The sequence below is a fragment of the Phoca vitulina genome, unplaced genomic scaffold (genome assembly GCF_004348235.1).
Source record: "Phoca vitulina isolate PV1807 unplaced genomic scaffold, GSC_HSeal_1.0 scaffold2, whole genome shotgun sequence".
Lineage (NCBI taxonomy): Eukaryota > Metazoa > Chordata > Mammalia > Carnivora > Phocidae > Phoca > Phoca vitulina.
In genome coordinates this window covers 61,787,702-61,802,696 of record NW_022589705.1, presented here as the reverse complement: position 1 = coordinate 61,802,696, position 14,995 = coordinate 61,787,702, and the positions used below count along the sequence as shown (strand labels likewise).

Sequence of the window (14,995 nt, the reverse complement as noted above, 5' to 3'; positions counted from 1 at the left end):
CCAGGTCTGTGTGGAAGGATAAAACAACAGATCAGATTGACACAGACCTACCCTCGTGGGGTTTATACCTTAGGCAAAATCTGAGCTGAGTCTCGAAGCACAAATTGCCTCCTATCTAAGGACAGTTTGAGAAGAGCAGAGGGCAGAGGAAGGAATTCAGGGCTGCTGACATTTCACAGGCAAGCAGAGCAGGAAAACTCTGCAGAGGAGACACAGGGGGATTTTTCAGAGGAGTGGAAGAAAACTAGGGGCGTGCAGTATCCTAGAAAGTGTGTGGGGATTTTTATTCTACGCTCACCTGTGGCTTAGAAGTTACAGCTACTAAAGCAGCTCAGGGCTGGGGCCGGGGATGGGGCTCATCGATAAGGGGAAACAGAGCAGGCGTGAGCGTCGGGCTCAGATCCAGAGTGGATTCTCAGCTCCTCTCTACTAGCTGTGTGTCTCTGGACAGTGACGTCATTTCTCTGAGCCTCAGTTCCCCTAACTGTAATATGAGGATATTAGCAGTAGCGACCTGGCGGAATACTTCTGAGAATGGCGAGGGGGCGACACTGTGCAGGGCTTACCAGGGTACTCAACAGGAATTCCTTTACCCTTTGTCTCTTCTCAGCAGCTCCAGTTGGTTTGTTCCAGCTCCAATTAACTAACTGCTTCAGTAACCACTGGGTGCATGACTGCTACGTGCTGACCCTGGGCTGGCTTGAAATAAACAGGTGATTATGACCTGGTCTCTGTCCTCACAATGTTCCCTGATGAGCAAGGTGTTAGAGATGAAGTCACCACCTGCACACAGACATCATTTCTTTGTTGAAACTCAGTTAAAGTCAAAATTTCCTGTGTGCTTACTATGTACTAGTCATTTTGCTAGGCCTTGAGGATAAGAAGTGACTTAGACCCTTTGGAGGGCTCACAGTCTGGGGTGGGGGCAGGAAGAACATACAAGTTCAGAGTTATGATTCAGAGTGGTCCAGCGCTATGTACGGAAAGGGCAGCACAGGGCCAAAGATTCTCGCCTAACTTGCAGGGTGTGGGGAGGCTGTAGCAATGGTCAGGGAAACCATTTTGGAGGAAATGAAGTCTAAACTGAAAGTGAAGGATAGAGAGGTGGCAGGAGTCTGGTGGTGACAAAGGGGATAGTGTCCAAGGCCAGAGGTGATACAAAGCTGATGTTTTCAGAAGACTGCAGGTGACTCTGGATGTGTGTTGAGGGCATGGCTGGAGGTAGATGGGAAGGGAGGTAGGGGCCAGATGACAGGAGTTTTAAATGCAAGCTGAGTTTGGATTTTATTTGGAGGGCAATGGTAAGCCTCTGAGGGTATGAAGGCATGGGTGTGGCATATTGAGGCAGGGGTTTTAGAAAGCTCTTTCTGGCAGCTTCGTGGAGACTGGTCTCGAAGAGAGGGACTGGAGAAAGGGAGATCAATTAGGATGTGGTTTTATAACCCAGGTGAGAGACAACAAAGGTCTGACGGAAGAAATGCCCATGGGATAATGGGTGAAGGAGCAAGGAATGGACTTTGGAGATGTCCAAGAGGTAGAAGCTGCAGGATCCTTCTTAAAATGTTGCATGTGCTTAAAAATAAAAGGCATTGCTTAAAACCTGGCCCCTGACACCTTGGGGAATGAGTCATTTTGGAGAGCTGAATTCTCTATGGAAATGGGGCTTTACCCATTTTTGTATCCACCAACAGTTAAAAAATATTATTGTGATTATTGGAAATGCTTTGGTAAAAGGGCATACTTTTCCTGAAGGTGGTACTGCATTGACATAAACAGCAGGAGCTTTAGAGTCAAAGGTCTGGGTCTCAAACTCTGTTCTGCTCTTTATTAGCTGTGGAGCTCGGGCAAGTCACACTTCACCTCTTTGAGCCTGTTGCTTCAAAATGGGGTCAAGATCACCCATTCGACAGGGTTGTTGTGGGGTTACACGAGGTAATGTATGTAATGTTCTGAGCACAGTACTGGGCACATCCTAAGTGCTCAGCAAGTTAGGTCTCCTCTTCCCTCCTTCCCATGATGCCCCAGGCTTAGCCTCTGACACCAGTAACAGTGACACTGTGCAAGGCTCTTTAACCTTCCCTGGAGGGCCCCAGAGCAGTATTCTTGGACTTCTTGCATCTGCTTTTCACATTTCCTGTGTCCTCCCCCATAAACTGCCACTTGTCATTATCATCACCCACTCTCCTTTCCTTTTGTAATCCTGTGTGAGTTTGTAGACCAGATGATAGCTAACTGCTTTACCTGTTAACTAATTGTTAAATGTTAGTTCATTTAATCTTCACAACCTTATCAACCAAGTACTGTAATTATTTCCATTTTATAGCCCAAATGTGGAGGCACAAGAAGGTGAAGTGACTTCCTGAGGGCACACTACTAGTAAGTGCAGGAGCGGCTTGGACCCAGGCAACATGGCTCCAGAGACCATGCTCTCGGCCACACATTATATCACCTCTCAAAACTGAGAACCACAACTAACAGTGTGCAAACTAAGAGTTAACAGAATGAAGACTGGAGAGCAAGTCTCTTTTATTGGTATTTCCTTTCAGACCACACTTTCAAAATACAGCAGGGAGGAGCTGTAAGGCCATGGCAGTTGTTAGGGGTCATCTTCCAAAGCAGATTATTTGAGATGAGAGAGAAGCACTGAATGCAGACAGAGGTTCAAGGCAAGGAAGCCCAACTGTTGTATCTCCACCCTCCCCCACTTTGGGGGTTGCAGCTTTCATTTAGATAAAAATGTGGCTTGTGAAAAGAATGGGCAGATTCAACTTCCCAAATAGTCTGATGGTGTTTGCATGATGTAAATGGTGGTTCTGAATTTTCTGGCATCAATATTGCCCACTGAGAATCTGATGCATACAGATTTTCCCTTCCAGAAAATTACATTTAGCTTCTTATACACAATTGTGGGGGATGCCAAGACCCATTCTTGGACATGAAATTTAGAGATTCTTTATAGAAGAGCTGTGAACCTGAAAATCAGAGCCTAGGGCTTGAGTCCAGACTCTTGTCCTGACATTCTGTGTGACTTAGGCAAGCACTGCCCTTTGAGCCCGCACTGCAGTGGTCTGGGATGATGAGTGTAGAGGGTGTGGGAAACTGCAAAATGCTACCTGAATGTTATCAAGACACTGAGGTTCAGAGAGGTTACTCACCTTAAGGTCACATAGCTATAAAGTGGCAGAACCAAGGTTCAAACTGGAAGACACTAAAGTCTGTGTGTGTGTGTGTGTATGTGAGAGAGAGAGAGAGAGAAGAGAAATGAGAGAGAGAGAGAAAAAAAGAGAAAGGAGAGGGAACGAGAAATGAGAGCGAAAGAAAGGAGAGAGAGAGAGATCTCCCTCCAAGAATTTTTAAAAAGATCAAATGAGATAATGCAGGTGAAAGGGTCACACAGATTGTGAAGTGTGACGTGTATGTGATTACTCCTGAACTGAATTTAGGATTCCACGTCCCATCCATCTGTGGGACCCGGGACTGGGTGGATGGGGAGCTGGGAGGGATGGCGGAAGTGTGTTCATCAGTGATGCTGCTCATGGAGACAATGAAGACCCGCTCCCCTATCCAAATGAAGAACTTCTGTGCTTTTGGGGAAATCTGTCAGAGCTCTGCAACATCTTTAAAACCCATCCCTTTGACCAGCATACTCAGGTCAGTATGTGTAGCTTTGGGAGTAGCAATTTTTTTTTTTTTTTTTTTTTTTTAAGATTTTATTTATTTATTTGAGAGAGAGAGAATGAGAGAGACAGCACATGAGAGGGGGGAGGGTCAGAGGGAGAAGCAGACTCCCTGCCGAGCAGGGAGCCCGATGTGGGACTCGATCCAGGGACTCCAGGATCATGACCTGAGCCGAAGGCAGTCGCTCAACCAACTGAGCCACCCAGGCGCCCTGGGAGTAGCAATTTTAATGCAAATGCACACTTACGTTTCTAATGTCACCAAATAAAACTTATAAAAGCCTAAATCCTATTCTCCTACATTAAAAAAAGAAAGATTCCATAAAAGATGTTCTCATCCAATTCAGACTTTGGATGCTTAATTCAGAGATGAACACCTGTGTGTCCCATAAAGCTAGTGGTGCCAGAGCATGGCAACATTTCGAACCAGAAACCTCTCCAAACTACACCTTCTCAGGGTCTGTGGGAAATTGTCAATACTTCCTTAAATCTTCCAACTAATGCTCCAAACATACAACTGATAATCCAAGGAACACAGAGGAATGAGCTGGAATGGAAGTGAGGATGACAGGGAGTCCTGGAACTTCACTGTAAACAGCTGGGCAGAAGAACACGGAGCCCATGTTCTGATTGACTCACTGCATCTGGCAGCTGGGATGTAAAGCCCAAGGAAGTTTAAGGGCAGGAGGAAGAATTGCGAAAGGACATTGCTATTTCTGTGATAGCAGAAGTTACTTAATAACTTCTCCTCTTGTGATAGCAAGTTACTTGATGTTTTTCTTGGAACCTAACTTTATGCAAGTCCCTTTAATGTTGTGCTTATAAAAAAAAAGCCCAAAACTGCTTTGGCCTCCGGTTCTGGAGCTCAGTAGACCAGAATGATGTGAGTGAACAGTGACAATTAGCTGAGGCCTTTCCCAGCAATGGGGGCCTATAGGATAGGATTTCATGAGACTGAACTAGGAGAATCTCTCAAGACAGGGTTGAAAAAGGGTGTGTAAACTTCATACACGTTCAAGAAGCATTTAATAACTTTTATGAAATCAGTTTCAGAGTAAAGTCTCTATCACTAGAATACAGAAATGAAGCTGACAGGGCAGAACAGTATGATGAAACCAAACCCAAATCAGATGGAACAGGTTAACCATGAAAGTAAATTCAGAGTCCCGTCTCTCCAACTCCCACCCACACTCTTGCTACTGTTCCTGAGTATGGCCTGAGTTCAGGGCTATAGCTTCTGCATGGCAGCTAAGGTCTACCTGGAAAAAGAAGAATTGGTGCCCTAGTGCATCTGTAGCATTGGAAATGACTGTCTTTGGGTCCACCAGGTTAGGAAGGTAGGTGTGGACAAAAAAAAAAAAAAGGAAGGTAGGAGTAGAGCTGAATTCCCCCCATAGTGGGTCTCTTTTCCTTTCAGCCTCCCTGGGAGACCTCTGGAGCAGAGAAGGCCTGACTCTAAGCAGATGTAGCACTATCTTTTAGGAATACATCTCTTACGAGAGAGTGTTCAGGGAGGTCCCTGGTCGGAGCACCAGAGAAAAGACACAGGAGGAATTTTCCTGGCCAATACCCACTTCCAGGCAGAGGGAAAAGGACCAGCCATATCTTAGGCTTCGGTTAGAGTCTTCGGAGAACCCCTTGAATTGGGCCAGGGGAAAAACCCAGCACTTAGACTGTACTTTGGACAAATACAAAATGTCAAAATCAGAATCCCAAACCCTGGGATAGAGACCACAGGTGACATAAAAACAGATATGGAGAAATATTCCAAGACTAAAAAGAAATCATTGGCTGTGAAGGCATCAACAGTGCTTCCATGAACTAAACTTCAAACCCCAAATCCACAGATTAGCAAAAATCTATATTTACTAAATCATTCCCAAATTATTATATGTAGGTTCAGGCAACACATGTCTTCTGAGCTGAGCCCCCAAGTTTGCTCTCTTAAATATATGAGGTCAGAATTTTCAGCCATGAGATCTTTCATTTGAAATGCAAATCTAATATCTAATACTGAAACGTTAAAAGAATGAAATAGTGGAGCAAGGTTTTATAGCAGGGCTCAGAGTCCATGGGGTGACTGATCAGATTTTGGTGATAGACAAGGTGCTTAAAATACGAAGTAACAAGGTCCCAACACACGATGGAGCAGAGGGAGAGAAAAGCAGGAGAGAACTGTGTTCGGTGTACACTGATGGACCAGCTCTGTGGGAGCTGGTATCTATGAGGTTCGAACTGCCCAAATGCAAACTGCCCAAATGCAAACAGCAGCTTCTTGCATCTGGGCCAGATACCAAAGTCCTGGTCTGGTCCTCTTCACACTATCTCAACATTCACATAATGCGCTTCAACAGTTTTCCACGCTGCACTGGAAGAGCAGATACCTCCTAGATGGAACCTGGAGACCCAAGGCAGCTGCAGTTTAAAATAAGTATCTTGCATATATGTCAAATGCAGTCCTCAAACACAACCTCACATCTTAGTAAATAAGTCAGAAAGTACCAACAAAAATGATATGCTTTTTTTCCTACAACAATGTTTAATCTCCATGCTGAGAAGTCCCATTTGACTTTTTTCCCCATGCCTTTTAAAATTAGGTGACAAAGTAGAAATCCAGTTGTGAAAATAAAAAGGCAGAGGTGTATGAGCCCTGGCTCAATGAGACGTATCAAATACATGGCATCCTGGTGTCCCAGGGCAGACAGAACTGTCCTAGACAGTGTGGGGAAACGGTGGGCACTGGAGAGGTAAAAATTCTACTTCGTGGTCACTCACACTTGAACAGTGCATTAGTCATTGAATAAGGGCGAGGTGAAGGGGATAAGGGAGGGCTGCAGAGTTGTAATTTTCTATGAGGATTGGGAACATATACTCGTGGATGGGAAATTTTAAGTAGCTATGTTTATTATTACTTTTTTCCAGCAATCTTGCAAGAGGCAGAAGTGTGACATGGAGTTGAGTGAGACGAGCGTGTAGGTGGTTGGCGAGGAGCCCTTCTCTTGACGCAGGCCTCGGGCTTGTCAAGGAACGGCTGGTTCCACTGCTGGGCCATGTTTACTCTTTTGCTTCAAGGAAAAGGGTTTCTTGAGGGAACAACTTTACCTCCAATAGTGATTTATTTGGGTCCAGCTGGGTTACCTAAAAAGAAAGAAAACACATTTAAAAGATTGGAACAATCTCCTCATGGCGTTCGGGTCCTCCCTGTGCACGCTGCCTCTCAGCCTGCTACGCAGTGGCCTCAGCATGTCCGAATCTATCATCTTATTAGATGCTCACAATAAACCCGGGACGTATGTGGTGCGATTTCCATCTTAGAACCGAGGACACCAGGGCTCAGAGAGGTCACGGCTAATAGATTAGTGGAAGAACTAGCATGTAACCACAGGCAGGCACAGCTTCAGGAGCCTGGACCTCTTCCTGGGCAGGTGGGAGATCCGTGCCTCCTGCACAGCACAGCTTGACCCACAGAACGCAAGCCCCTTAGGAAAGGGTACTGGCTAAACAACTGATTGGCATTCTGGGGACCTCTGCTTCATTAACTCCTGACAGCATGGGGGCACTTTTCTGCTTGGTAGGAAGAGAGCTAAGTCCTTGGGGCTGATTTTCTGGCTAAACCTTCCTGTAGTAAACTGGACAATGCCTACTCTACCATGCCCAAAGATGAATATCCTCCCCTGAGGAAGAGTCTCCCTAGGAAGGTGTATCACAATCTCCTTGTCGGTGGAGGGGGAGGATATTTAGTTTGAAAAAATAGTCAATGCCATAATAAGACTTTCTATTTTAGAAATTAAAAAAATCATTATTTAATAGTATGAACTATAAGGAGTAAAGCTAGACCAAATCTTGGCTCAGTTGGGAAATGCTAGTCATATAGGAATCCTAAAGTAGATTTATGACTCCTAGGCCAGGGGCAGGGATGGAGGATTTATGAATCTGAGAGTGAGAGAAAGAAACAGTTTTCCTATTTATCAGCAGGGAGTATGAATTTTAAAAAGTTGAGAAATACTAGTTTAGTGGAAGCGACAGTGGGCTTTGGAACCAGAAAGATTCCGGTTTAAGGGGCGCCTGGGGTGCCTCAGTCGGTTAAGCGTCTGCCTTCGGCCCAGGTCATGGTCCCGGGGTCGAGCTCTGCGTTGGGCTCCCTGCTCAGCAGGGAGTCTGCTTCTCCCTCTGCCTCTGCCCCCTCCCCCTGCTCATGCTCTCTCTCTCTCTCTCTCCCCCTACCCCTGCTGTCCCTCTCAAATAAATAAATAAAATCTTAAAAAAAAAAAAAAAGATTCCGGTTTAAATCATAGCTGTGTTGGCTATTAGCTTTCTGGCTTTGGAGTTAATATCAACCATGCAGGACTGATGTGAGGATTAAATGAGAAAAAAATATACAATTAGCAGTGTCCAGCACAGAGCAGGTGTTCAATGATGGCTACCGTGTATGTGAATAACTAAGGATGGACAGACACACAGATAAATGGACAGGTCTGAGTGTGTGTGATGGGAGGCTGGGTAGTCTGCTACATGAGATACAGGGACTCTGGGCCTGTGGTCCGCAGAGAATACAGCACCTGAGGCTGGCAATCTTGTCCTCTGCTCAACTCAAGCCACACCTAATGAGATGGCTCCACTGTCTTCTCCTAGTCAAGGGGGATGAGGGCCCTGGGAGCCTAGTGTCACAAGCAGGCTGGAGAGCTGAAGGAGGAACACTATCTTCATCTTCGACTGTATCCAGATGGAAACCTGGTAGGCCCAGGGGGGTCATTAAGGAGACACATCAACCACCAGAATCCTCTCTGCTTATACGGAACCCAGAGCAAAGTGGCTGTACTGGTATCTCTTGGGTTCTGGGCAGATGGGCAGGCAAGGCGGTGGGGAGGGCCCAGCCTGCTGTCTGTCTTCCAATGCACTGGGGGGCAAGCTGCTGGCAAATGTTTACCCACATCCCCAATTAATGTACAATATTGCGCAGTCTCTTGTCAACAGAGACTCTGCTTCAGACTCGTTGGTATTTTCTGCCCAGCTGCTTCTGCTATTGTTCTTAATTAACATGCCAGAGCTCTTCCGGCATCTTGTGCTTTGTTATTTGTGGTTTGTAAATATGATGTTTGTTGGGAGAAACCATAATCATAATAGTGCCAGAGCCTATGCACACCAGCAGAAATGCTATGAAGCAAAACAGGCAGGGAGGCTGGAGGCTGGAGCCTCGGGCCCAAACTGCACCCTGCCTAAGCTGTCAACATCCAGGGTTAGAGGTTCAGAAAACTGTGTCCCAGGAAAGTTAAGTGATTTTCTCTGTCACTTTGGGTGAGACAGCTGGGACTTGAAAAGGAGGAAACTAAAGTTTTTTGAACACCTATTACATGCCAGGGACTTCATGTTATTTCATTTAATTCCTGTAACAACCATGCAAGGTAGGTAGAGATGGCAAAATTGAGGCTCAAAGTGGCTGCCACTTGTTTAAGGCCACGTGGTTATTAGGGGTCTGTCTATACAGTATAATGGTTAAAAAGACTGAAGCAAACTTAGATTCAAATCCCTGTTCTCACTTTACTACCTATAGACCTTGAAGTTCTATAACCACAGAGCCTAGGTTTCTCCATCTCTAAGATGAGAATAATCAGTTTCTCGTTTATAGGTTGGTGTGATGGTTAAATGGAGTGTTGGTAAAGCTTCTGGTACAGTGCTCAAGCCAGTACATGCTCAGTGAGTGGTAGCCACTACTGGCTGGAATGTTGCCTTGGAGAGGGGTCCTGGTCTCACTTCACAGCTGGAGCTCTTTTCCTGAAGCCTCCTGGAGCGCAGGTCTGCACCGGGCTGCCTTTCTTATTTCTGCCCTGCTGCCCTGCTAGGCTAATGCCTCAATAACTAGAGACCCCCTTCGATAGTTTCAGTGAGGCCATGCTGAGCTACTTCACAGCAAACGTGGCTGTTTGGGGGCTGTTCCTTCTGGTACCCCAGACCAGAAGCAATTGTTTTCTTCTTTGGAGGTCATTTTAGACAGAAATTTCAGAATGAACAAGGACAACCTCTGCTTCCATTCTTTTTTTGGCTGCATGGACAAAAAGGCTGTAGGGGAACCTAGGGGGATGAGGTTCTCCCCTGCAAGATAGGTGGCCATGCTATGGAACCATCATGCCATGCTCTGGGTCCCGTTCAAGAGGGAACTGAGAAGTGGTGGTGGTGGCTGCCGCTATAGGGAAAGGGGTAGCTGAAGGACCGCCAAGTAGATCAGACATGTTACGTGCAGCACCAGTGGGCAGGGCTGGGACCGGTGAGATCACAGGGACACAGAATTCAGCTGGCCAGAAAGGACTCTTGAAGCTGCTCGTGTGCGGCTGTGCTACTTTCTTCTTCCTCCTTCTATTCTGTTTTCTTCTTGTTCTTCCTAACCATCATCATAGCAGCAACTATCATTTATTGAGTACCTACCATGTATCTGGAATCATGCTAAGTACTTTATATACAGTACGCTAACTAGTCCTCAAAAAAGCCAAATGAAGCAGGTATTATTGCTGCCATTTTATAGCTGAAGATACCATGGGTTATCATATCAAGGTGCAGACAGAATAAGATTTCACACTCAAGTCTGTCTGACTCCAAAGCTCATGCTAAACAGAATGCTTCTGGCTAACATGTCAGTGGGCTGCCTCGTGGCAATGGAGGAGGAGGGAGGGGTGGGGACAGTAAGTGCATTCTCTCTTGCCCCTAGAAGCATTCAAATAAGGGCATATTTGAGAAGATCATGAAGATAACAGTAACGGCTAACATATAGTTAGCATTTATTTTGTGCCAGGTATATTCCAAGCACTTTATATTTATAAAATAACTTAATTTGCATAATAACCTTCTGAGGTAGATACAATTATTATTCTCATTTTACAGATGAGAAAACTGACCCATGGAACACATTAAGTAATTTGCCCAAGGTCTCAAAGCTATTCAAGACAGAGCCAGGATGTGAATCTAGTTTTGGAATCCATATGTTGAACTGCTAGAATATTCAGCCAGGGGTGTGGCTAAGAGCAGGCTCCACCCAGAGAAAAAAGTTGGATGAGATGACCCTGAGGTTGTTTCTAATCAAGCTTCCAAGATATAAGATCTTCACTTTAAGAATGGCAAAAGATCAAGGGTCAGGAAAAAAAAAACCCCTGAAATGTTTATAAAATACGAATACAAAAACCCAATCTTAGCTTGTGTTCTGCCATTTACCTGGGACTTTACTGAATTATTGACTCTCTAAATCAACAGAGAAACCTACCCTTTGGGACTCCTTGGGAGAGGAGGAGCATTCTCAGTTAAGAGGTCTGGCCTGACTTTGTCTATGTTAGAAAAGGAAGGTCAATCACCTTGACAGTTTATTCATTATACTTAGGGAACCTGAATGATATATTTTCTTATTAAATTAATACCTTAGCTATTTGGTTTTGTGAAACTTGTTTATGTTAGCAAAAATGGGACAAATAGAACTATTCTTTCCAAGATCAATTGTCTCAGCAGTTGGAACTTTCATATACATCTTATTTCTATTACTTCCTTGGGCTTCAGTTCCTTTTTAAAAAAAGTCTAATATTGTTGCTGAGAAAAATGTGAATCAGTGTGACAGAATCTCATCCTACGTCATACCAAATAGAGCCCCAGAATGTTAGGGTGAGAAAGTTCCTTAAATGCCAAAAGTCCAACCCCTTCATTTCACAGGTTGCCCTCCTGAGGCTCACAGAGGTCAAGTGACTTGGCCCAGATCACACAGTTAAGAGGCAGATGTAATACTCTACCCCAGAGTTTCTGACTTCCATTTTGGGGTTCTTTCTAGAAAGCACACCATTCTGCCTCTCACTTAAAAAAAAAACACCTGAGCATAAATATACTACTACTACTAGGCTGGGGGCTACCTGAGAGCAAGAGCTGAGTGATACTAAAAATAACAGTAGCAGCAATATATGCATAGTACTTTATAGTTTGTAACATATTTTTTTTTTTTTTTTTTATTTATTTGAGAGAGAGAGAGAGTGAGAGAGAGCATGAGAAGGGAGAGGGTCAGAGGGAGAAGCAGACTCCCCACTGAGCAGGGAGCCCGATGCGGGACTCGATCCTGGGACTCCAGGATCATGACCTGAGCCGAAGGCAGTCGCTTAACCAACTGAGCCACCCAGGCGCCCTAGTTTGTAACATATTTATACAAACATTAACTCACGGTCATATAGCATAGATATTATTATCAGTCCTTGTTATTTTACTTAATTTTGCTGAAGTAATGCTTTTATTTTGAAATTGAATAAAAGTTAAGTTCGAATCTAATATTTTTACATTTAGGAAAAAATGCTAGGTTCAACAAATGGTGCTGGAACAACTGAACACTGACATGCAAAAAAAAAAAAAAAAAGGATCTAGATGCAGAACTTACACCCTTTCCAAAAATAACTCAAAATGGAGTACAGACTTAAAAGTAAAACACAAAACTATAAAATTCCTAGAAGATAACATTGGACAAAACCTAGATGACCTTGAGAATGGCTTTGATTTTTTAGATATAACACCAAAAGCACAATCCACAAAAGAAATAATTGATAAAGCTGGACTTCATTAAAATTAAAAACCTCTGCAAAACACACTGTCAAAAGAATGAGAAGACAAGCTATAGACAGGGGAAAAATATTTGCAAAAGACATATCTGATAAAGAATGATTATCCAAAATATACAAAGAATTCTTAAAACTCAACAATAAGAAAATGAACAATCCAATTAAAAAATGGGCCAAAGACCTTAAAGATACCTTATCAAAGAAGAGCTACTTCAGATGGCAAATGAATATATGAAAAGATGCTCCACCACATCATATGCTATCAGGGAAATGCAAATTAAATAACAATGAGGTACCACTACACGCCTATTAGAATGGCCAACATCTAGAACACTGAAAACACCAAATGCTGGTTGAGGATGTGGAACAACAGGAACTCTCATTCATTGCTGGTAGGAAGGCAAAATGGCACAGTACTGGAAGACAGGTGGTTTCTTACAAAACTAACCCTATTCTTACTATATAATCCAGTAATCATACTCCTTGGTATTAACCCAAAGGAGCTGAAAACTTATGTCCACACAAAAATCTGCACACAGATGTTTACAGCACCTTTATTCATAACTGCCCAAAACTTGGAAGTATCCAAGATGTTTTTCAGTAGGTAAACAGATAAATAAACTGTGGTGCATCCACACAATGGAATATTATTCAACACTAAAAAAATGAGCTATTAAGCTATGAGAAGACATGAAGGAATCTTAAATGCTAAATGAAAGAAGTCAATCTGAAAAGGCTACATATTGTATGATTCCAACTATATGACATTCTGGAAAAGGCAAAACTATGGAGATAGTAAAAAGATCACTAGTTCCAGGGGTTGGAGTGGGAAGAGGGATGAGTAGGCAGAGTGCAGGGGATTTTTAGGGCAGTAAAAATACTTTGTGTGATACTATAATGATGGTTATATGTCATTATACATTTGTCCAAACCAATAGAATGTAAGAGTAAACCCTAATGTAAACTATAAACTCTGAGTGATAATGATGTGTCAGTGTAGGTTCATCAGTTGTAACAAATGTACCACTCTGGTGAGGGATGTTGACAATGGGGAATGTTGATAATGGGAGAGGCTACACATGAAAGGGAGTGTATGGGAACTCTCTGTACTTTCTGCTCAATTTTGCTGTGAGCCTAAAACTGCTCAAAAAATATAAAGTCTTTATTTTATTTATTTATTTATTTATTTTTAAATGGGGATTTTTTTTTTTTTAAAGATTCTATTTATTTTTTGACAGAGAGTGAGAGAGGGAACACAAGCAGGGAGAGTAGGAGAGGGAGAAGCAGGCCTCCCGCTGAGCAGGGAGCCCAATGCGGGGCCCGATCCCAGGACCCCGGGATCGTGACGCGAGCCGAAGGCAGACGCCTAATGACTGAGCCACCCAGGCGCCCCAATATAAAGTCTTTAAAAAACATGCTAGGTTGCATTTTTTTTTTTTTTTAAACATTCCCAAGGTATTTTAACAGCTTATGAAGGAAATGCACTGCAGTGGTACTTGGAAATCATGCATTTGGAATTAGCCACACTCTGTAGATTAGGAAATGAGACCTAGAGATTGTGTTTGCCTATGATAGCATAAACGTTAGAGGCAGAACCAGAACCCAAGCCTTCTGACTAGTTTCCTAATGCTTTCCATTACAACTCCCCCACCTCCTTCAAGGGGCCTAATTGTGTTCTTTTTCACTCCATGAGTTATAGCCTTCAGGTTCAGTGTGTGGAATTGGGAGGCAATAGACCACCAGTGGTTTCTCAAATGTATTCTTGCTTTTAGAGTAAAATTTGCATTTCAGAAAATTCCAGCATCTCCAAGGGGAGAAAAGCTCTATTCTCATATTTTCTGTAGTATGTGGCTGCTCCTCTCTGGGCGACCAACACCACCACTTTCTAGACTGTGCTGTGTGGTGGCAGCACTGCGAGCAGACGGGAGCCTTGCACAGTCTGACCCCCAGGAGCAGCCCTTTGCTACATGGGTGGAAAATTTACAATCCTTTTGTAGTTCACACAGAGAGCAAACACTAGAATCTCATCCATACCCCTTCTTCCTCCTTTTCTCTCCCACAGATGTGAAAGACAATTAGATCCCATCATCTACAATAGACAGACAGAAGACCATGCAGCCTCTGCAAGCACTCACTCACCTTTCAGCTCTCATCAAGCTCCCCCTCCTCTATATTCCTTTGTACTCACGGCTAAGGCTGTATATTATCTAATGTTGTCAGGATGTAAAGGGCCAGAATGTACAGGTTCTAGTTCTGGCTCTAGTGGTGCAACTTTGTATAAGTCACTTTTCTTCTCTACCCTTTAATTTTTGCATTTTTAAAAATATGGGGGTTAATGATTCAATGGGGTCAATTGGACTGCTGTTGGGCTTTGGAAATAGAAACACTTGGGTTCAAATTCAAGCTCTTGGCCATGTCAGTAAGATGCTTAGAGCTCCAGCTTCCTTCTCTACTGGGTGAAAGGGGTGTTGTAGGGATTAAAATGGCCATCATGGAGTCTCACACATGGCAGCTATTATGATTCAATGTCTTATTTATGTCTTAGTAGATGTCATTTGTATGGTGTGAGATCCCCAATGACCTAGGGAGAGAGCCTTGGGTTGGATTCCATTGCTAACACCTCCTAACTCTCTGATGACCATGGATAAATTACTTAATTTTCTGGTTCATTGTTTATTTATAATATTGAGACATTTTTACCATCCAGAGTTGCTGTGAAGATTTAATAAGATGAAGCTTATAACCATG

General features: G+C 43.6%; 1 protein-coding gene across 3 annotated transcripts in view; it reads right to left on the bottom strand.

Annotated features, from left to right (window-relative positions):
- Nucleotides 1–3,854: 3,854 nt before the first annotated feature.
- The window catches only part of FAF1 (Fas associated factor 1), a 514,999-nt gene continuing 503,858 nt past the window's right edge, over nt 3,855–14,995 (bottom strand). For all 3 annotated transcript variants that reach the window (XM_032429321.1, XM_032429322.1, XM_032429323.1), the window contains one exon: nt 3,855–6,815. In XM_032429321.1, coding sequence (XP_032285212.1) covers nt 6,732–6,815 — 84 coding nt within the window. In that variant the 3' untranslated portion in view covers nt 3,855–6,731. The remainder of the gene's footprint in view (nt 6,816–14,995) is intronic.